Source organism: Amia ocellicauda, chromosome 21 (genome assembly GCF_036373705.1).
Source record: "Amia ocellicauda isolate fAmiCal2 chromosome 21, fAmiCal2.hap1, whole genome shotgun sequence".
Lineage (NCBI taxonomy): Eukaryota > Metazoa > Chordata > Actinopteri > Amiiformes > Amiidae > Amia > Amia ocellicauda.
In genome coordinates this window covers 13,825,242-13,848,300 of record NC_089870.1, presented here as the reverse complement: position 1 = coordinate 13,848,300, position 23,059 = coordinate 13,825,242, and the positions used below count along the sequence as shown (strand labels likewise).

Genomic DNA, 23,059 nt, shown 5'->3' with positions numbered 1-23,059 from the left:
AGGTAACGTAATGTTCTTAAGCAAATGCTTTCGCTGTATTTACAATTTCCAATATTCTCTGTGCACCACGATAAAATAAAGCTGATTCATTTTACCTATTGGCTACAAAAATAAACGAGAGTTTTCTCGCTACATTATATGTTCATCGCAGTAAATTCAACAAGACTTATTTACTCATGTGCGCCATATCAAAATCACTATATAAGTACGCACGACATCTAATGACGTAATTTCTATGCAGCGGCACCACTTGGATTGTTCGATCCACGCATGTGCGTACGTGCTACTGTCGTCAGACGCACAGAGCGTAACCCACGCCTCCTCCATGTAAGCCACGCCCACTCACGATTGTGCCATTGGTCTTGGAGTGACTGGCTATCATTTTTATGCAGCCAATCACTTTTCAGGAAATGCTGCTTTTTAATTTCCTGATGTGGGCTAGAGATAAAATATATATTGAAAGGCTATCTCAATTAAAGTAACTTATTAGTGCTGTTAGTTTTGTGAATTGTTATAATGAAGCTAGCAAATTGCAATATTTAGTTTGGTTTTACAGATTTGATTTATTTTGTACCTCAACAGCCTCCGTAGCAGTGGATCCCGTTGTAGATGTTGTCGTGTGCGCAACGATCCCTAATGTGCTTCCACTTCATTTATATCTAATGTTTTAATTGTAACACATTTTACAGCAGACTAGTAGATTACTTTGTTTTCTTCTTTTGCTGAGTAATGAAATGGACGAGGAATCAAACTTGTGACGAAGTATGATAATAATGGCACAGCCTGGTTCAATCGCAGTTGTCTACGGCGAACTGACCCAAGATCTAAGGTAACCCTGAAGTTAGTTTATTTGTCACACATTTAAAAAAACGTAATACCAGACTATGGAGATTAGTCATATTGTTTCGCAGGGCAAAATTATGAATGTAGCGCGGGGAATATAGGCCTAACGAGTAATATAACGCGCTACGTCTTACAGATAATCATTCAAAATCTACACCCAGAGTGTTAAACACAGGGCAGAAATTTGAGCCACGCATAATAAAATGTATTTATTTTTCTCTGGTTGGCACAGTTGTAGCCCAGATTTCAAGGGTCACAATGGCAGGGTGATAGATCACAGTCTGTCCCAAGAAGGGATTATATAAATTAATAATGCAGCAGGCTTTGGTGATTTGGATAGAGTCTCACCCCTAAAAGCAGCAGCCAGCGTAGAAAGCTGTCATCCAGTCACTAATTGTATTGTGGGGGCAGTGCTAAACCAAGAGGATGTATTTATGGGAAAACAGACCATTAATGATCATTGATAATATAGTACTGCAAATATGCTGTGTTAGATCTTCCCTTTGCAGGAAAGGGTATTATCAATAACAAAGTACAGAGACAGATATTGGGAATCCAATTTGAGTGTTTTCAAATGAGCCCTTCTGTGTGTTTAATGCCATTCATCATGTGTGTGGCCATTAATGCTTTAGCATATTTTCTAACTGTAGGTGAGCTGCCTTTTGAGCTGGTGTGCCATTTATCAAGCTGACCTTAATTATATTATTAATTCAAAGTGACACATGTTCCTCTGCACTTTCATTGTATATTAATGAACACTGTGTGACATTACATCTTTTCCCCAATTGGTAAATTTGTATTGTTATTATTATTACTACTATAAACTACCAAATTCACTCTCCCCCCCCCCCCCCCTTTAGTAAAAACCAAAATAAAAAAATAAAAAACAATAGCTTCAGATATTTCCCATTATTAGCTCAGTGCTGAATTGGGTAGTGCAAACACAAACTGAATGAAAATGTAAATTTATCTTGCATAATCCCATCCTGATGCATAATGTATGAGGGTAAAAAACAACCAATATACTTCCCTGCATGTACCACTGGTTAAGAAAAAAAAAAGGAAAAACAATATAGTAGGTGCAAACTGTTTTTTTTCCCTATGTGTGAAATTCAACAGATACTATTACCTGTTACTTGCTATTCTCTCTTCTTTTTTCCTCTTCAGTGCAGCAACTGAGTCATTCGTTGCCTATGGCCCTTGGGTATAGTGTGTTTCTGCAGTCTGCTGCAATTTTTTCTCGGAGTTAATCTGTCAATTTTTTTCTGCTAATGCAGATGTAGATTTGTTTACTGACGCTATGTAGATACTTGTCCAAAATCATTTGTTAAGGCTGATCTCTGCGTGCATCTACAGGATGAAGCTCCTCTTTTATTAATTTAATCTGATTTGATTCTTTTCAGGCCTCTGACGGCGAGATGCACAGAATAAGGTAAGCTACACTCTTTACTTTTCTACTGTGCTGATCTTTTATTCCCCTCCTTCCTCTTTAACTATGGTGCTAAGTGCTTATTAATTCTGTTTAAGCTATTCGTAATCTGCAAGCTTTTTCAATGAATGCAGCTCCCAGAGAAAGGCATGCAAGGAATACTGTGAAGTGATGAATTTAAATGATATTTAAACCTAATTAAGGAAAAGGGAAAGGAAGAACTAAAGAAAGCATGCATTTGGTTGCAGGTATGCTGTGGATTGTGCTATTTTTTTTGGTTATATATGTGTTTTGTTTTGCTTGTAAAAAAAAATAAAACAGAGCAATGCATTGTTAATGCTGCTGAGCTTTGCAGAGATTGTATGATTTGACAGGAAACCCTGACAAGTAAAAGCAATTAGCATGTTAAATTGCTAGGGAATCCATTAGATTGGGAATGCTTTTTTGTGCTTAAGAGAACATAGGGGGGAAAAACAAGCCAAGCATAAGCTTTGTATTCAGCGCCCTTTGTTATGAAGAGCTCGGAGTATTGCAGGATGTGTAAAGGAAATGGAAACGGGTTGTTTAAAGACAGCTGTTTAAAAGAAGGTTGGTATATACAGCGTTCCGTCTGTACGTTACTACAGTTCAGTTATTTCCTTATCTGAAATGCTTTCCTTGGGGTTGGTAGTGCATGTAATTAAGCTGCATTAGTTGTTAAACAGAGGAACATATATTGTCCTTCTGCGGAGGCTGTCGCTTGGAAGCAATAGAAAAGTTAAATGTAATGTTTGAAATTAGATGGGTGTGGTAATGAAGCTGGGAGAAAATATATTTGTTATAGGTTTTCTCTGAAAGGTATTTTTACTCTTGTCAATCTGCATGTGCCTCAGAACTTGAAAGTTATCTTGTGAGACAAAATCACATTGATTCACAAAAGGAATTATTATTAGTCTGCATGTGAAAACATGCAAAGTATTGTTCTCTTATAAATTATTATTATTAATCTTCATAAATTATGTTCAATCCCCTTTATTAACTAGACTATGCACTAGAATGATCACACTTGCTCTTATTAAGTTAAGTCTATTGTCTTGTATTCCTTGGGCATATTCACAAAATTGCTGTAAGTAATGAAGCCAATTTATCCCCTATTTAAATATATAATTTTAAAACATGTTAACCAAAAAGCAGTCATGTAGTGCTACTTTTATAATTATCTCTAATTGTTTAGACATTTCAATTTATGAGCAGCATTATGGGGTGCATATTATGACAGATTGCATTAATATTTCAAACTGTGTCCGACAATTTACACGCTGAAAAGATGCACCAGAAAACTGCTCAGCCGTACAAACACCTTTCATAACAGCAAGAGCCTCCCTTGAAGGTTGCATTGTCTAAACACTGAAAAAAAAAAAAGTGCTAGCATCTGGCGCTGTGCCTGCATTTAATCATAGCTAGATTAAGTCCAATCTACTTTTATGCTTTTGCTTAAATTCACAGTTTGAAGACTTTGGCTTGCTTGGCTGAGTTCTGCGGCCGAGGTCAGCCTTTAAAATGTATCTGCACAACTTCAGGGTCTTTCTGAAACCTTGTGTATTTCACATTATGTGCAAAAAAGCAATTATCTCCACCCAGAAGCTCTTCTTATGTTAACTTGGTCTAGCTTTGTTTTTACATAAAACACCAAGTTTATCAGCTGCCCGTCATATTATGAGGTCTAAAAGCAGTGCTCATGTTTATGTTGGTAGTAATACTAATGGGGTGACGATGATCATTGTGTTTTGTGAATTCATGTTGGCTTCATGGCCGTGCCATACTTGAGGGGTAGATTGTAATACTGGATAAATGTGCATGTGCTTGCTTAACTCAAACTCTAGTGTAAAGGTGTTTAACATATGTGAATGGATATAGAAGGAGTTTTTATTTATACAGCATTACAAGATTTCAGACAAAGCAACAAATAAGCAGTAATGCAACTACCAATGGATGCATGCTCTTCAACTCTGTGTGGAACATTTGTTGTGTCTACATCATTGTATGTTCAGTATATCTACTGTGAATAAAAGGTATCCCTGTTACTTAATGTAGTTAAAGTGTAGTTACATGCTTTTACAAACAGTAGTTACAGTTAAGATTGCTGTAATTGGAGAAACCTTATGAAAGGTGTTACATTTTCCAGAAATGTGTGGATGATTCATCTGAACTCAAGTTGTTTCCTTTGTAAAGCCTTTCTTCTAGTAAAAATTATAGGTGAGACATTTTTTTTTTGCTACTTCTGATAAACAGCTGTAAAACTGGTGGTGAAACCAGAGTTAAGACTTCATTTTTTTTTTAAAAGGTTGCTATGGATATTCATTTTATGCAGTAATTTGAACATCTTTTGTTGCAACATGGCTGGTGTATTAAAAATACATATTACAATATGCAAGATGTAGAATGAGTTGAATCATTAGTAGGGTGTAGAATTTATTATACATTTAAAATCCTATGCCCAATGTTCTCATTCTGATTAGTCTTTATCCTCATGAGGATATCTGCTCTAGGTGCATTTCACTTGAGATTACAAACTCGCCTCTCTCATCACTCTGACACTGTGGAGCCTTGTTCCCCAGTTTAACCCCCATAGTTTTCATTATGTGTCAGGTGGATTAGGTTTATTGGAAATGTGTCTATTTCTACATGGGCCCCGTTTCAAAGTAATTACAAATGGAAAGGGAAATCAACCTAACAGTCAAGACTGTTTTAATGGTGCAGCAAAATAAGAAACATCAACCCATCCCAATACAGAGGGTTCTGAAAAGGTTCTGACTGATCTGTTTTTTGTCATAAGAAGGTTCAGCCCCTTCCCAACATTGTGTCAGTTTGATGTTATGCTTTCACATTATGTCGTGATCATGTGACATTCAGGAAAGTAAACCAAACATCCTGAGAAATAAACTGTGATCAGAATTGGAAACTTTCCAGTGAACTTCTGATCTTATCTGCATTTCTGCAACTGCTACAGGGTGGCTATGTTCTAGCATATGTGGACTTCAGCTTGACCTGGAACATGAACATTTTTGCAGTATAAATAAACAAACAAAAAAATTGCAGATAGGTGTGATTTTCAAGACCAGATCTTTAATGGCAAATGCAAATGTGATGTTCACAGCACTGATGCTCTTTTGCTGAACATGTTACCTGGTGTGAACCTGTGCCATATTTGATGAATACCTGGCCATCATCCCTTTCTGAAGTTAGCAGAAGCCTACAATTAATGTGTCTCCTTTGCCAAAGGGGTCAGCAGTCCCTGGAACCAAAATTGTTGATGACTTTGCAAGATAGTTTGCTCTGTAGCTTTCCTCAGTGGATGCATTTGAATATCACATCCTCTTAAAGGTATGTCTTTGCTTTGGATGTAAACACTTTATTCATACCATACTTCATAGCCACAGTTTGACAGAGTAGGGAAAGCTATAAGCAAGCATGAAATCACTTATTTTTTGTTTGTGATAACTAGTATATATTGTAATTATTTGAAAAGAAAGAATGGTCTGAAAGTGGTCATTTTACTGGCCGCCTAAGTCTTTTTGAGTGGTTGCTTGAAAACATGTTACAGCAAGGCTGCAGTTTGTCCTACAGTAAAAACTCATCAGATATTTTATTTAGTTTTTAGTTTTTGTTTTGCTTTAATTAGGTTCGTCAGGGCTGGCCAGGCACGTCTTAATGAAACATCCTGTAGCAACATTAAGTGGAACTTTATTAAAACGGAGGAGAAAAGGGAATGCAAGAGCTGTAGGGCTGCAGATAAGCAGGATTTGTTTTGCTGCTGGAGTCTGGCATGTTGTTCAATAATTAGGAAGTGGGAAGAAGATGCTTTCAAAGGATGACTCAGACTGTGAAAAGAAACAACAAACGTGTGCTTTCAAAATGGAGACAGGAAGAGAGTCACATTGCTTCACTTTGTCTCGTCTGTACACTCAAGTGTCAGCTCGGCACAGGTTTAAGCAGGGGGAGAATTGTGTTGAACATTTTGGTAGTGGGGGTGGGTAATAAAGACTTGTTTCCTGGCTGAAGCCTCTGTGCAGCTGTGCCGGAACCATACGTTTTTGCTCTTTTAAAATGCAGCGTTCTTCTCTATACTGGTAAAAAAAAACTCACTTGGGGATTTCTATATCAAAGCTCATGCCACAAGTGGCGTCATCGTCTCTGGCTCCATGGAAGAGAGGTGAAAGAAACAACTCAAAATCAGTCATGCTTAAGAATTCACAATAGAAAATCAATTTGGTTCCATTAATACTGAATTTAAGTACAGCATTTAAACTTTAAATGGTTCATGTGAGCACACCAATCATCAATTTACAAACATACCTCACACTCGGCAAGAAATAACTTGGAGGACTGTGGAGGAATGTACAAAATGTACATCAGTTAGGAAAGTTTGCTTTTTAAAATACAACTGTTATACTTATTGTTGTGTATAAAGCAATTCTGCATTAGTCACCTTGAATTCTGTATGTATTCGGCATTCACATTACCATTTCTTACATTCCTTGTAATGGTAAGATGAGGTTGCAGTATCTTCAGTGGTATCTTGCTTTAGGCACCTGTCTCTTAAGTGTCAGTTCTTTGATGACTAATTTCCAGAGGTCTTGTTGGTCCTGCCTGATAGATGGTCTCACCACAGGCCACACACTGTGATTGCCAGGACTGATGTGAGCATGGGACATTCTTGTGGGGTCTGTACAGTGTCTATTCTATTTCAAATAAAGCATTGTAATGAAGTAATCATCAACTTATACATTTTGTAATGGCTTGAGAACATTTGTATTAAAAATTACAATATTGACTTAGTGCCCACGTTTTTCTTTTTGCTTAGCACTCTCCACCCGTGTTATGCTGTAGTTCTATACAGTTTCCCAGAGAATGCCAAATTAATTCAGGAATACTGCATTCCATAGGCTGTGCAGTGTGAATACAAAGTGGCAGGGTATCTTGTCTCTGTTAGAAAGTCTTTGATTTCTTTTGAGCCTTAATCTTGTTGTTAATTAAATGGAATGTTATCATGTTAATTGTGTAATGGGCTATCAATGACTCGCTTTCTGGTCAAAAGCTCTGAAGTAGAAGCCAGATAGGGCATATTTGCACTGAATGCATGAGGACAAGCCTTATATTTGCGGAAAGTAGATTTCATGTCTAATTTTTATTAGATCCGTTTTGGAGGGCAGTTTCATCTTTATGTCTCAGGTGGACCTCTTGTCCTGGTTGATACTGCGGAGCTGGTCTCCGATGTCGGTCAGCCTTGGTTTTTTGTCGTTGAATCACTCAGATGTGTGTGAGCTGCTTGCCAGACAGCTGCATTATGCTGAAACCAGTCACCCAGCGCTGGGACATCAGTAGATTCCCCATCCCAGGGAAACGGCAGGTTGGTAGCCGAGGGTGCACTGGAACGGGGTGAGGCTGGAGGAAGAGCTGGTGAGGGAGTTCTGTGTGTAGTCCGCCCAGGGCAAGAACCGACTCCAATCTGTCTGCGATGTACTGCAGTATGAACACAAAAACCTGCCAATCTCCTGGTTTAAGCATTCCGTATATCTGTTTGAGTGGCGGTGATATCCCGAAGTGAGACCGACAATGATGTTGAGTGCCTTGAAAAAGGCAGACCAGACATGGGAGGTGAATTGGGGACCTCTGTTGGATACAATGTCCTCTGGCAGCCCATAGACATGGAACGCATGGGTAAAAAGCATCTCCGCCGTCTCAAGAGAAGTGGTAAGTCCCTTCAGAGTCCCCTTGATGTACTCCTCTTTGGCCTGTGCCTGTGCCTGTGCCTGAGAGAGAGAGAGAGAGAGAGAGAGAGAGAGAGAGAGAGAGAGAGAGAGAGAGAGAGAGAGAGAGAGAGAGAGAGAGAGAGAGAGAGAGAGAGAGAGAGAGAGAGAGAGAGAGAGAGAGAGAGAGAGAGAGAGAGAGAGAGAGAAAATACACCCTCTAAGAGGATCTTGGCCTCGTCAGTGGGGAAGGACATTGGCAGGTGAGCAAAGTATATCGTACATTGCAGTAGAAAGCCATTGCAGTGGTCTGGGCAGCCATCATATCTCCCCGGAACAGCCAGCTGGGCAGGAACTGTAGGGTAGGCAGCAGGAGCTGGAGCAGCCATCACCAGGGAAGCAGGCAGTTGCTCAGGCAGGTTCTTGAGAAGTGTGTCCATGGCAATTCGCCAGAGTGTCTGCTCATGCTGCCCGAGTGTGGCCCTCTGGGTGGAGAGGGGGATCAGAACCGCTGGATCTATTTCTGACAGCAGCATGTTATAATTATATGTAGATAAAGCATTAGGCTAAGCAGAAAGCTTTTACTTGTTTTCTTTCAAATTACTGTATTTTAAAATGATCCCACACCAGTGGAAATAATTAGCTAAAGCCATTGTGCAATGAATGTAATATTTCACATTTTAATAAGCACTAACACTGGACTCTTGAGAAATCAATTGAGAATTAGGATTAGGAAGAAAATCCATCAATTTGGGACTTTCCATCTTAATGAATGCTATTTCAGAAAACCAAAGAAACTAATGTTTGTGGGAGATACAAGATTCTCTTCTGATTAACACTATGTACACTAGTTTTTGGCACCATATCCTACACATGTATCCACGTAATATTTGTTGATTATTGATTCATAGTAATTTTGCAGACCATGAGTGATGCCAACCTCTAACGTTTGCTGCACAGAATAAAATACAAATATGATCAAATGCATGCATCGATCCAACGTTTAGACTTTCCTTTGTGATTTAAATAGTGGTAAATCCTGTCAAATATGCTGAGTTTTCAATTATTAGAAGAAATGTTCTTTGTACTTTCATTCAATTTATGGCTCAGGAAGAAAAGTCAGTGTGATCAATCCCATTTTGGTCCGACATGCTATTGTACTTGACTGCAGCTTAGCTCTGTAAAAGGAGCGCTCTACCTGCAGTAGTATGTGTTTCTGTGACAGGACTGACATCCTGCCTCTGTCAGTGATTGCTTCCCACTGAGTCCAAGATGTTTTCACTGTAATCAAGAAAATCTATATTCATTTATTCTGGCAATTTCAACATTGTCATTTTATTAATTTGTGCTGCACAGTTGTTTCTCTGTAATCTTGCTCACTTAATTTATATACAAAATATGTAGGGGGAAGCAGGGGTGGTGGTAAGCTTCATATTTATAGTAGTCAGCTTTCTAACTCTCTCCATTTCTTTCTTTCATTGTGTTTTTATTTCTCTCACTATTTCTTTATTTTTCGCTCTTCTCAATACTGAGATATAAGGAAGTAAGTAGCTTCAAGTAGTACAGATTTGTAGTTTGTCCCATCTACCAAAATGAACTGATGTATTTAGGATTACCAGTTTTGACCAAGTTTGGGAAAATAATCAACACACATCGATTGAAAGTGTCTCGCTCTCCAGACACTGAATGGCTACAGTTGACGTCAGTGATGAGGTTTATCCTTACCTCTCACAAATCCTCTTGGTCTGACTTAATGCCAAACCAAATAGAGAAATCCAGAGCTGTTTCTTCATTTTCTTAGGGTTTGATCAATCTTTACGTTATTTTCCTTCCAGCATTTCCACATCACCTCAAGATGTGGGACATTACTGGCATGGGAAAACTAGATATTTTTTAGGACAAGTTGATTCCATAAAAAGATAAAAGCAAGTTTCACCCCTCAGAAATAGAACTGGCATCAAATATGAATGAGAATTAGAAGAGTACTAAAACCTTAAAGGAAAAGGCAACTCACAATATTATTCAGCTCCTCCACAGGCTTGAATTCAACAATATACAAATATACCAAAGTAGAGATTTTGTTTCACATTGATTGGCCAAAGCTGCTTCGTAGCTACTTTCAGCCTTGAAAATCAGCTACAATTACTAAGTTTTTACATTCAGTTTAATCTGTTGCACATTCTACTGTTATATTATCTATGATCCTCATCAGCAGCTTTTATCAATACATATATATTTGTAGATAGTTATAGTATATGTATATCAATAGGTATCATTCATATTGTTAAAAATATGTCCCATGTTAGAACTACACACCCTACACCCTACACTAAAGAAAGTAGTCTGTAGGTTTGCTGAAGCTTATATTAACAGGGTGGGCTGATGTTAAGCTGAAGCAGGTTAATGAGAACTGAGAGAATACAAAAGCAGGGGTTTACATCCAGCCTCCACCACTTTTACTCTATCTTAAGTCTGCCCCTTCTGCTGACTTCACTTGTGCTGACATTTCGAAACTGAGATCAGCTTTAAACAGCTGTGGTGGCTGGAGGCGTCCTGGTCCTGATGGCTTTAGAGAGCGAGTTAGTCCTGAGCAGTCCCGAGTTAGTCTGCCTGTGGCAGAATGCACCCAATTAGGGCTCTTAAACTAGGGAGAACAGACAAGTTTGTCTTTTTTAACATATGCTGGAATATAAGTATAATAAGGCATAGCTTCTGGGTTTTTTGTGTGTTTGTCTTTTCAAATGAGTCTTGAAGAAAAGCATTAAAACCCAGTTCAGGATTGGAGTATTTCTTTCTTTGCCTTATTATTGTAATCAGTTTTAGAGTTCCGTTACCTTGGTGATCCACGATTGAGATATGTATTTATGTCATGCTAATTATGAGCTTTTGGGAAACATCTTCTCTCAATTAAGAGGCAATGATATACTCGTGCAACTACATGTGAACACATTTGTTAATTATTGTTTTTTAAACGGAGAAAATAAATTGATAGATATTTGGATAAAATTGAGCTCCAGAGCACCAGTGGTGTGGCAATAAAAATAAAATCCCATTTACACAAGAAACTTACCATTATACTGATATTATAACACGTATATGTATATGTGTGTGTGGAAATTGTTTTTATTATGTTTTGCATATTTATGTCATCAGAGGTGCTGAGAGTTTCTTGCTGTTCTTTGCAAGAGGAGACACCTCCTGTTTAAAGCTGGGCCCTGAAACTGAAGTGCAATTCCCCTGCTCTGAGTATGACTTGGTAGTTGATGGATACAGTAAAGCATATGGAGTGAACACTCTAGGCAAGATTTCAAACCTGTCACTCTGTGGCTCCTGGGCAAACTGACTCCTTGCTAACCCCCCACCCCACAATGCTACCCAGCAGCTGTGGGGGCTGTTTCTGTCTCCAAGCAAATAGCTGTATTGAAAGATTGTTTATTTTCCTGACAGATTTAAATTCAGCCGGTGTGAAAGATAATATATGGGCCTGGAAGAAAATTTAAAAAAGAGGGTTCCATTCACTTTCCAAGGAGATAACGTAACTCTAGAGCTCTTCAAAGCCACAGTGATTTATGAATGCCGTGTGAGTCATATAAACACGCTTTTCCATTTACAAGCAAACAGATGTTCAATATGCCTCCCTGAGTCAGCTCCCCTGGGCAGGGCAAGGCTGAGCATGGTCTCCGGTGTGTGTTAGGAGCTCCGGTGTTGCTCCGGTATAATGCGATTTCTACTCCATCCGTGACTCAGCGCTGAGGAGGTGTGATTAAATTATCTGTCCTCCTTGGTCAAGAATCTGAACATCTCTGCCAAGATTCCTGCTCTGTCTGACACTTGTCTTGCCTATTACTGTGAATGAAACAAGAGAACAAGACAAAATATCGAATGCCTTCAATGTAGTTTTCTAAATTAGTCCACTCCTCAATGTTTTGGGAATTATTGGTTACTTCAGGATAAGCTTGCCTGATTAAAGCTGTGGCATATTTAGTAAAAATATATAAAAAGAACAGAGCAGTGTATATTTATGAAGTCTATAATTATTTCATCTTTTTTGAAGCAGAAATTCCAGCAGAATTTACATTTATCAATGTGAGAATAAATTCATTTAAAGTTAGAGATAAAAGTTGTGTACTCTACAGCAGATGATAGCTTTGCATCTTCCTGGAAAGGGGTTTTGTTGTAAATGGCCATCTGTCTGTATTCCCAAGGCCTTGTTTCCCTGTGGCTACATGAGAAATTTACTAATAGCAGCCAATTAGAGTGTGTCTATGTTCAGCTGAATATTTATCCTTATGATACACACACAAACACACATATCTAACCCCCAATGCCAAAAAAACACTGGAGTTGTTTTATTTTATGAATATAATTTCCCTTATTTTCATTAGGATACAATACAGAGCTACTTGCCTGCTGAAGACTTTTGTGATGCCAATTCTGCATGCACTTTTAATAAAGGGATTATCTTCTAATGAACAGCAGGGTCTCGCCTAGGTTGTTTGGCTCAGTGGTAAGAAATGGCACTTCCCACTTTGGGTCAGGGGATGATGTCTTGGACTTAGACTGTTGCAACTGCTATCCTTTCCAATTGATGAACACTTAAAGGACTGATTATCCCCATCTGCTTTTCCCTGTTACTTTATTCCGTATTTTTCCATGTTATCCAGTTTGTTAGATTCTGTGAGAATATTACTTTACTTGCTACCAAACTATTCCTGCAGATAATGCTCTGGATAAGTGTCTTTAAGGGCTGGTTTCACTTATCCAATTAGAAATGGTCTTGGACTACCCAATGTTATTTTAGGTTTTCAAGACTTGTGTTAATCAAGGTCTGTGAAACGAGCTGAATATGTCCTATTATTACTTTTTCAAAGTCACTTAGTTGGCTGAGTTTTGATTTATAAATAAGCAGATAATTGTGCCTCAACCGGGGTACTTGTTTACAGTACGAGAAATGCCCTGATTCTCTGAAATGATTGGTATTTCTGATATTAAGCCAATGCCACCTTTAGTTATTATTATAGCATTAAGGTGTATTGTTCTGTCAATATCAGTGTAGCAAGCCTTCAATGTTCAATGGGTCATCAGTGGGCTTCAGAGCACCACAAGACACTGATTCTCTTTCCTTTCCATCCACTTCCTTTGCTTTTGTTTGCTTTAACATAGAATAGAAGCCCACATTGTGCTGAGTTTGAAGTTTTCCATTAGCTAATTGAAAAAGGCCATAAATGAAAATGAAACTGGCAGTCACTGTGGAGAGTCATAAAACGGGGAGTTGCCTCAGGATAGATTGACCGTAGGCATGTTCTTTAAAGAGTGATTGTTTTCTTTGTCAGTAAAGTTTATTAGAAATCCACATTAAATCATGCACTAATGCATCTGAGGACTAGTTTATGTGTTTCTTTGCACATTCACTCTCCCACCATGTACTGTCTGGAATGAAAAGCATTCGATATTCATTGCCTTTCTTTCACAAGCTCTTACTTAAACTGTTTCATGAGGGAAGGACTATAAATCCTGTACATATCCAGTATGTTTTTGGGGTGAAAGTGGGTGGGGGGGGGGGGGGCGCTTAACTGTAATTACACTTGAAAAGCCAATGTTAGCAGCGAGTAAAGGGGGTCTGTAAGTAAAAGGTGAGGGTCTCTCTTTATAATTCAGGAAGCTATGTTACGACAATGGCTCCAGCACTAAAGAGTTGCACCTAATCATTGCAAAGTGCAGACAAGATAGCTAAATCCCAGGTATGTGCTAAAGGGTAGTGTAGGCGTAGGAGAAGTTACAATAAAATGATAGAAGTCCTAACAATACATAAATAATCAGGAGAAAGAGGGAGCATAGTATAATAAAATAAACTGCATAAGAGCTAGAGATTAGGCTGCTGTATTATTGGTACTTCTTGGGACTGAAAGGCTAATACACGCACACAGAATGATACATTTACATCATAGGCAAACTCTGATTAAATAAATGTCAGATATATAAACTGAAAGCCCTTTGTGTTATTAGTACATAGCTCCTCAGAGTAGCCATTATTTTAAAAGTTTTTTTTTGTCCCTTCAGTTTCATTAAGTAGTCTACAACTGAGTGTCAGTTTTTCAAAAGCAGTTTATTGTTGTGGTCAGTTCTTGGTCAGCCCACAAGGGTCTGTCCTTCTGTTGCCTCACTCGACTTCAGGTGAGACAGTTATATTCAAAGAAAGGGACTGCATCTATGACAGTGACTGAAGCAAAGAGTCCCACCCTGCTCCCCCACCCCTGAAACACCAACACTTAGCTACTCTGTTTCCCGCAGATAAGACATGGCCAGCATGCATGCGTGGCTCTCTGTCATCTTTTTGTTCTCTCTTGTCTTGTTTTGTTTAGCCATTTGGTGAATGAAGATTAAAGTAAATAAATACTGTAGCTGCATAATGCCAGGAGGCAGAAATAAGCTTCACTTTATCCGTGCTTACCTATTATTGGGTGTAGGTTTCTCTTGAAATTAAAATGGAGGCTTCTCTACCCTAATTACAGAATATACAGACTTTTCTATGATAATATTAAAGATTGCCTTATCATACACTAAGAAAAGAGGTTTATTAAGTATCCTGTAGTTACACAGTAATTATACTATAATTAGAGTCATTACATGTAGTGTTTACAAAATCATAGAAATAGAAGAGCTGTTACTGCAGAATTGTATAAGCATTACATTTACAGTGTAATTCTTGTATCCGTTTCAGTCTTTATTTTTCCGTTCATCTTAACATTGCTTGTACATATTACATTTAAATTGTAACTATGAGATCAAGACATTGTAGTTAACGTACATTCCCTCTTTGTTGGCAAAACTGCAAAATTGTGGACCAATAATACATTTTTGGCTGTATCACATTCATTTCTGCTTAATCTAAATATAATTTTCTACCAATTTCACCTGCAAGCTTTGAGGCTGAAGGCAGATGCAGGCTTTAGAAATCAAAGCAATGTGCACATATCGACAAAAAGGGGGGCAGAGGAAGAACTCCGGGGATTCCTTTCATCAGAACAACTGGTTTCATTTTTTTCTATCTGACTTGACTGCGTCAATTTTCGTCACTGTTGTCAGGGTGACTCACCAGAGCCTGAGGTTTGCCTTTCATGTCAAGTCAAGGCTTAAGATTTGGGATTCCCTGTGTGTTAATCTGCTCAGTGCGGTGTCGAAGTGAGAAGAGGGGTTTCATTGTGCTGTAGGATAAGATCACGGCCTGCATGCTGACTGCCTCCTTTCCTGTATGAGTAGGATTAGAGCCCTGGACTGTGAGAAGGTTAATACCAGTTTAACCATGTGCAGGACTGGACAGCTCCCTTGTCATTTTGAACAGGTTTGACTTTTTCTATATCTAAGGTGTCACCAGAAAAAAAACAAAAAAACAGTGCATCTGGGTTCCTGCTTTTGCACTCATCACTGCAGCTCCATTTCCATCAAAATCCCAATTTGTTGTCACACGATATCATATTACGGTCTGACCCCAGGAAAGCAGTGAGATTGAATCCTTGGGCTGTTTGTTTGGGAAATCGTTTTGATGACACATGTGAAAGAACACCTAGTACATCTGATGGATCGGGCTGTAGATAACAGCATGTGTGATTAACTGTACAGAGCTAGGAAAAGCTGTCAATATTTAGAGTAATCAGTATCACAGTGAGTCACATCTCTTGGCAAGGCGGATAACCAGAAAATCCAACTTCTGCTGAATGTATGTAAAGTAACCTAGCCTGCAAGGTGTTGCTTTTGTCATTCTAAGGTACTCTTGACAGTTTTCCCACTGATTAAAGAAGTGAGTGCACAGCAATGTTGTGTATCCTGCAGTTACTAACTGGATGCCGAAAAGTGTGCAGGTCTCTGTGTTCTCTGACACTTTTCATCAGCCGAATCCCCAAGTGACCCCAGCAGAGGAGTTGATCTGTAGCTACTCCTGCCTTTCAGCAATTTCTTTGTGCCAGCTTTGCCTTCATTGCCAGTTGTAGTCAGTTGGGATAAATGCTTCTGCATGTAACAGCAATTTTCATTAACTTTTTCAGTATTATGCACATTTGAAAGCCATTATGAATTAGACTTCGGAGGTCAGATTGCCCCTGGATTAAGAAAATTCAAGAAGTACATTGATTTTCCATTTATTTTTTAGTCCACCATCTTTATAATAATAGCTGTACTGGTATGTGTGTGTGTGTGTGTGTGTCTGTCAAAATGATTAGGAGTTGATCTATCCAAGAGCCAAAGATTGAAACAAAAGTGATTGTGTTTCAGTACAGTCTCAAAAAACCTCCACCTTCTGAGAAAATCCGGACTTCTTCAGTGAAGACCTCAGCCTAGGCAGACATTCTGTGCATTCCCTCGTCACCTGCTCAACTCAAGCTAAATGATATGATTAAACAACGAGCTGTCACTTCATTATGACAGATTTTGGCATCAATCTATCTAACCTTCACGAGTGTGACGGCAGTGGGTGCAGAGTGACACGTTAATGGTTGCACTGCTTGATAGACCCTCCCCTTCCTCTTCATGAGAACTCCACCGCATACTTATTCATATCATGATGATGTGCTTTGATGGTAATTCCTCTCGGAAATGCTAATGCTTAAGCACGAAGAGACCAAAGTAGACTACAGGGAATGCTGTTTATTTGCAAGGATGTAACAATTTTGGGATGTAATTCACTTTGATTCCCCACCTCCCTTTTATGAGATTTCCATTTACCCACCAGTCTTCCAATAACCGCAGCCTAAATAACCTTTTGAGACAGTAGCAGGGAAGGTAAAGTTCAATTTCTCTCAGCTCTTCCACAGTCGTTAATCTTTAATGTCAGCCTTGATGGAGAACAATGAATCAACACTTTATTTGTGTCAGTTTAGTAGAATATTATGAGGCAGATCTATATTTTACAGGATAAATACCCATGTGGTTTCATCACTGCTCAGCTATACTGAATAGCCAGAAGTCTGCTGCTAAAGACTATGCTGTGGGATAATGCCCCCCCCACCTTGCTGAGTGATATTCAGCAGACAACTGCAGTCCGTGTTTGAATTATTATTAGACAGATAGGAAAGATGTATTAATCTTCAGGACAGGAGACCATTTACAATTCAACCTGATTAGATTGATCTCATGCATCTCAATTATCAAGGAAGTCCCAATAGATCAAATTGTAGCTCAAGAACGTTTAATTATAATGCATATTGAAAGAAAAGGGAATTACGGGTAAAGAGAAACGTAGTTTACCTTGATCTTCAAACTGTGTGTCTCAAATGAGACCACCGGTGTTGTACTGATGACATGGCACTGAACCTTTCTCATAACTAGGCATTACACAGTGCTGATAAAATGCCACTGGTTTGGTCCCCTCGCTTGTATTTACCTTTTTCAGCTTATGACTTGTTTCTCCTCAGGGACGGCTTCTTGTGCTGGCTGCTAATGTATATATGACTTTTAATGCATAGTAAAATGGAAATGGTGTAATTAATGTGAAGAGCAAGTGTATTGTAAATTCAGGAGAACAGGTTAACAGATATGTCAGTCTCTGCATGCATGTGCATGTTAATGTCATTGCAAGTGGAATGGCAAAAGATGGTGTTGTTTTTTTTCTCATGTTTTTTGAAGGTAGTTAATTTGATGTTTCTCCTTGTCTAGATTTTGATAGTTAAAGCAAAAATAACATGTTTGCAATGACCAAAATAAAAAATAATGATACAAAGACACAGATGAGGCTTTATTTTGGTGACTGGAAACCTGTTTTTTTTAATCTGTTGGCAGGATCAACACTCCAGGTAGACAGCTACTCTCTGACTCCACAGGGAAAACCTAATCCCTTAGAAAGCAAAGGACAGAAGGGGTGGAGTTTAGAGTGGAGGTCTGACATCAACTTCCTGTCTGGAAAGTAATCACACATGAAACTGAGAGAAAATAGAAAAACATGAAAAAAATATATATTGGGAAAACAGCACTAAAAAACGCCAGAAATGGTTGTAAACACCAGAAAAAAAGGTAAGAGCAATTTCAAAAATGCCATCTCCCACAAATCTCATTTTGTGTGCTTCATGCTCTCCCAAATTGAACCATAAAATAATAAAGCAAAAATCACATTAGGAGATGCTCACACATTTCATCACTTCAAACAACCATAAAGTCTTTATCAAGTGTGAAATAAAAACGGTTCCAGTTTGGAGGGATGTTATTTCAGATCCTAATTCATTCTCTGTCTTTCTTACCAATTATTTTGTTTCTCTGTGTTGCCATGTAGGCTAAACCTTTTCACTCCAGGTTTCGGAGGTCTGGTGTTGTCTGCTAGATGTGTCTTTTGAGTGACCTGCAGATCTGGCAAGACTTAAACTTCAGGATGTTCACTGATCACACATGTTTCACTCTGGAATCACATCTTTGCATTCCATATTGAAAAGATTAAAGAGCAATAAAAAGACCAAATGCACATAGTCATTTAAATGCCACCATCAAAATATACAAATATATACAACAGTATATATACATATATTGTGGAATTCATGTATATGCCACATCTTACATTACAGAAAATGGTGATACATTGACATTGTATAATATATTGAGTATATGGTTATCGCAGCAGAAAAAGTAGAAATTACATAAATTAATCATTCAAAAAGGTGCTTATTTTGACTAATTCTATACAAAGTTGTCAAGACATTCCCTACATCTACATTGATTACACTGAACTGTATCAGAAGCACAAGGGCTTTGATTGACCCTCGGTTCATAAATCACATTTGTCACATCTAGGAGGCATTTTCATTTAGCCTGAAATTATTCCTTGACAAAACTAAGTGTAAATTGCATAGTCAGGTCTGCTGGGTCCAACCGACCAGCCTTCGACAGAATAAAATAACAATACTGCTGCGACTAAATGAGTAATATATTTGACTCTTGCCTATTTCTGTTCTATAAAAATAAAAAACGTCACTTAATCCCTAATTATATTTAGACTTTTCAATGGTGAATTGGATTTAAGTGAATGCAACCAGTACTGATTGTGTGAGACAGCATGGTATTGAATTCCCTCGGGGGATGCTTTGTGAGCCAGAATCTATCATAGCCTGCACACTCTGCCATTTCCAAACGCCAGATTATTCCCCGTTTCTTCCTGCCTCGCACACATGCACTCTTACAGAGGGAGACAAAATACCACACACCTACAAAGCCTAACACACTTTTATTACAATGCTTTCTCAAAATCTTCCATTAGGACAGATCCTTAGAGAGTATCTCGTCAGTTTGAACAATTTCGTTTTTGTAAATGTATTTATGAGGAGCACTGAAATCTGGCTCATTTGATGGGGAATTTCATTTTGAAATGCCTTTTGCTATCACATCACGTATATCCTTTGTGTGATTTACAATTTTTCGAAAGGAAGTTGAATTGAATTGTTTTTCATTTTATTGTATTGTATTGTATTTTTTTCCCCTCTCTTCCACAAACCCAACCCATACCATTATATGTTTTGCTAGGATTTCTATTTTCAGTGCTGTAAACTGATACATGACCTACTTGCTGATCTTTCGAAAACCTGCATACAATTAGGAGGCTTTAAAATACTGCACATCAGATATCTTAAACAAGTGAGAATACTCTTTGGGCTAATTAAATAAGGTTTTGTTTTGATTTTATTTGATTTTTTTGTTTTGTTATTTTTACTCTGCAGAAAGAACTGATAATTTCCTGCCAATTGACCTCTGAAAACCCAGCAAAACATTGCAATGCGCAGTGTAGTGTGATAGTGTGTATACTCTCTGTTAATCGACACACTGAGTGAAGGAGAGTGAAACAACTGCATTGATAATGCAAATCTCACACAAAGGGAATTGTAAATGTGTGACAGAACAAGGGTATGGTTTATTAAGATTTTTGTAGTATTTAAAATCCCCTTTTTCATATATAAATATACCCATCTTTAATATTTTATATTCAGAAGAAAAGAACAGTTTGGAGCCTCAGCTGTGGTGTGAAAAGTGGAGCGAGGCCGATGTGTTATTGTGCTTTGTGTTCAATTGTACACAGCACAGGATTTTCTTGGCTCAAGTGTATTGGCTGTGTTTCACTTCCAGCTCCATAGAAAAGCCAAGTTTAGTTGTGTGGCAAAACTTCTTAACAAGGTGAAGTTGGAATGTGAGAGAAAACAAAAAGAAGAAAGAAAAGAAACACCAAGGTTGGAGATTATACATTTTAGTAATTTGGAAAGGCTTTTCAATTTATCTGGCTCACCCTACACCTATTGGACAATGACAGTTATCCTGAAGGGGCAGGATGTTGATTCTCAGGAGATCTTAAAAAACACTGAAATATTTAATTGATTTATATTTTCTGACATGTTACAAGCCCTGTACTCATCCTTAAAAAATAGTTTGTATGACCTTGCCATGTCGAAGCATTCGATGTACCAGTGTATAGGCTGTTCTGGAATTGATTGCTTGTCTTTTAAACTGTTTCTGCTAGATTTACTAACATTTTTCCCCACAGCTTTCTGTTTTTCCAAATGTTCTCAAGTTTCATTGTCCATATACTGCAGAACATCAGCATTTATCACAATGTTACATATGTTTATGATGAGATTAGCAAAGTTGGTTTGATGTTAGCATAACTTTCAGATGAATATATTTCTTAGCAGTACATTGGTTCATTCGTTTATGGACAGTGAGACACTATTCTTCACAAACATTTGACTATTTGAACTTTCTTTTTAGTTTCCTTGGTTATTTGGAAAGTAACATTTAATTTTAATCCTAGCTTTCTGTCTGTAAGGAAGGTGTTGCACAATATATTTTCATACAAAAGGCTGTAATTGCAAGTCATTTTCATTCATACATAAGAAAATATATGTGCATTTATGTTGTTTCAAATACATAGGATTATGCATAACAATCAGGAAAGTAAGAATTTCCAGAAAATGTGATAATATGAAAGTTTCCTATCACTCTTAAAGTGATCATTATTGACAGGAGATTTATGACTTTACCAATTAGTGTGCTGGGACACTGTGGCAGCTCAAGATATTTCTTCCTTAACTTTACAGTTCATTAATCTTACTACAGAACTTAGTGTTACTTGAACCCTAACATACTCAGCAGTAACCCTGGAGACTCAAGCTTTATATGGAAATTTCCTCGACATCAAAAACTGTAGTAGTTCCCCTACCGAATTAAGATTCAGACATTGAGCACTGAATATCTGAAACCAAACCTTGACAGCTGGCAGGAAAAAAAAAAGAAACTAAGTCTAGGGGGCAACCAAAATGAAGTTAAATAGTGAAGTTACAATATATGACACGCTACGCATGTCTTAATTCAAAGGTTGTGCTTTGTTGTTTTGTTATTTGAAGAGCTGTGCAAGCAGTGGGGGGGATGGCTGTATGATATCCCCACACTGAGCACAAGCACAAAGCTGCTATAAATCACTTGAGTGTTATTTGTGAAACACGTGCATATTATCATAATGGTGTCTTTCCACTGTAAAATGCCCCATGGAAATTACATTCACTTAGAGGTGCATGATGGCGGGTTGTAAAATATTGCTGTTTGAAAATAATTGCACACCTGCTGGTGGGTCTGAATAGAAAATCAACTCAAACACCTTAACTGGGGCTACGCATTGACAGCTGAACTGATAACAACAGTGAGTCCCTTTATCTTTCTGGCTGTTGTAGTTTAAGAATAAGCCCTAGCCCATTGACCCTCTTCAGCATTAGGATGCGAACTTGAAATCTTATAATAACAGTCAGCCGGAGACCTGAAACCTCAACACTGTGTTGTGAATTCCTAGTTTTCTGCTGTTACTGAGCAGTGCAGAGTGAGGTCAGGGTGTCCTGGACTGTGTGCTGGGCTCCAGAAGATCCCATTCTAGTACAGGTACGACAGGGATTCCTAATCCACTAATTATACAGCAATTATGTTTCACTTTACTGCTTCTATGTATTTCAATTATCTTTACAATCTGTTTCATGTTTCTTTAACAATATATATTTTGATTTAACTGTCTGTTAATGGGAAAATGTCCTTGAAGGGTAGTCAGTGAGATTCTCCTCACATTCAATCACAAAATGCTTGTGGAAAATTCTGTTTCTGGGTTCATTGAAGGGAAAATAATAGATGATTTGAGAATTACAAACCAAGAGAGTGAGTGGGCTTTTTGTTTTTCATTACAGCTGGAGACTTAGGAAAAAACGCCTAAAACCCAATTTTGTTTTTCCCCTCCCACAATAAATCACTGATATTAAATTGTCAGGCTGAGTTGTCCATTTAATTGCAAGAGTGCAGGACTAAACATTGTCCATTGCAGCTTTTGTGCATTTTTGTATACTTAAGTGGTGCTCCTTGTAATTGATTTAACAAGATTTAAAAACTCTAGCACCAGCAGACACGTCAGATTTTTTCTTCCTAACTGTTTTCACAGTTAAACCAACCTGCAGTTCAACCTTTCAAATTATCTCCATGGAGCAATGTTATATAATGGAAAATTGCTCCAGAGACAAACATTGATCTCTTCGCAATTTTAAAACATAACTCGTGAACTACTAGCAGTGGGGCTCCAGTGTATTATTATGCAAATCAGACTGTTGTTGTGGAATTAAATTATGCAAACTACACTAATTGGAGGTCGCATGACCTTGACTACAAATAGTTGAGAGAAGAAGCCCTATAGTGCACACCTAGTTTCTGTTCCACTGCTTTCACTTTAAGGCTTGGTAGAGAATTATCTAGGAGTTGAGAAATAATTGAGTTTGCTGGGTGTTGACATTAATAGAAAATCTCAGGGAATGCTGTCAGATTGTATTTCATGGGGAGCCTTTTCATTATGAGGACGTTCTCCATCTGCCTTCATACAAATTCTTACAGAGGTCAACTTTGCGGTTTTCTTGCTTTGTCTTTTTCTGTAAACAATTTCTAAGTGCGTTTCCACACACCCTTTTATCTCTTTACCTCTTTCCTCTACCAAGGCTATGCCATACTTATACCTGCTCTTGTTTCTTAATGCTGTTGGTAGTTTGGGATTTACGGTAGTGCCTGTTTTCCACCT

The 23,059-nt window shown here is 38.1% G+C and overlaps 1 protein-coding gene across 3 annotated transcripts in view; it reads left to right on the top strand.

Moving 5' to 3' along the window:
• The first annotated feature begins 592 nt into the window (after positions 1–592).
• The window catches only part of begain (brain-enriched guanylate kinase-associated), a 49,201-nt gene continuing 26,734 nt past the window's right edge, over positions 593–23,059 (top strand). Inside the window, exons 1-3 of one of the 3 annotated variants that reach the window (XM_066694934.1) lie at positions 593–829; positions 2,247–2,275; positions 17,773–18,003. In XM_066694934.1, coding sequence (XP_066551031.1) covers positions 17,933–18,003 — 71 coding nt within the window. In that variant the 5' untranslated portion in view covers positions 593–829; positions 2,247–2,275; positions 17,773–17,932. Of the gene's footprint in view, positions 830–1,973; positions 2,276–17,772; positions 18,004–23,059 lie in introns of those variants that run through there. The other 2 variants (XM_066694935.1, XM_066694936.1) reach the window with 2 other exon arrangements.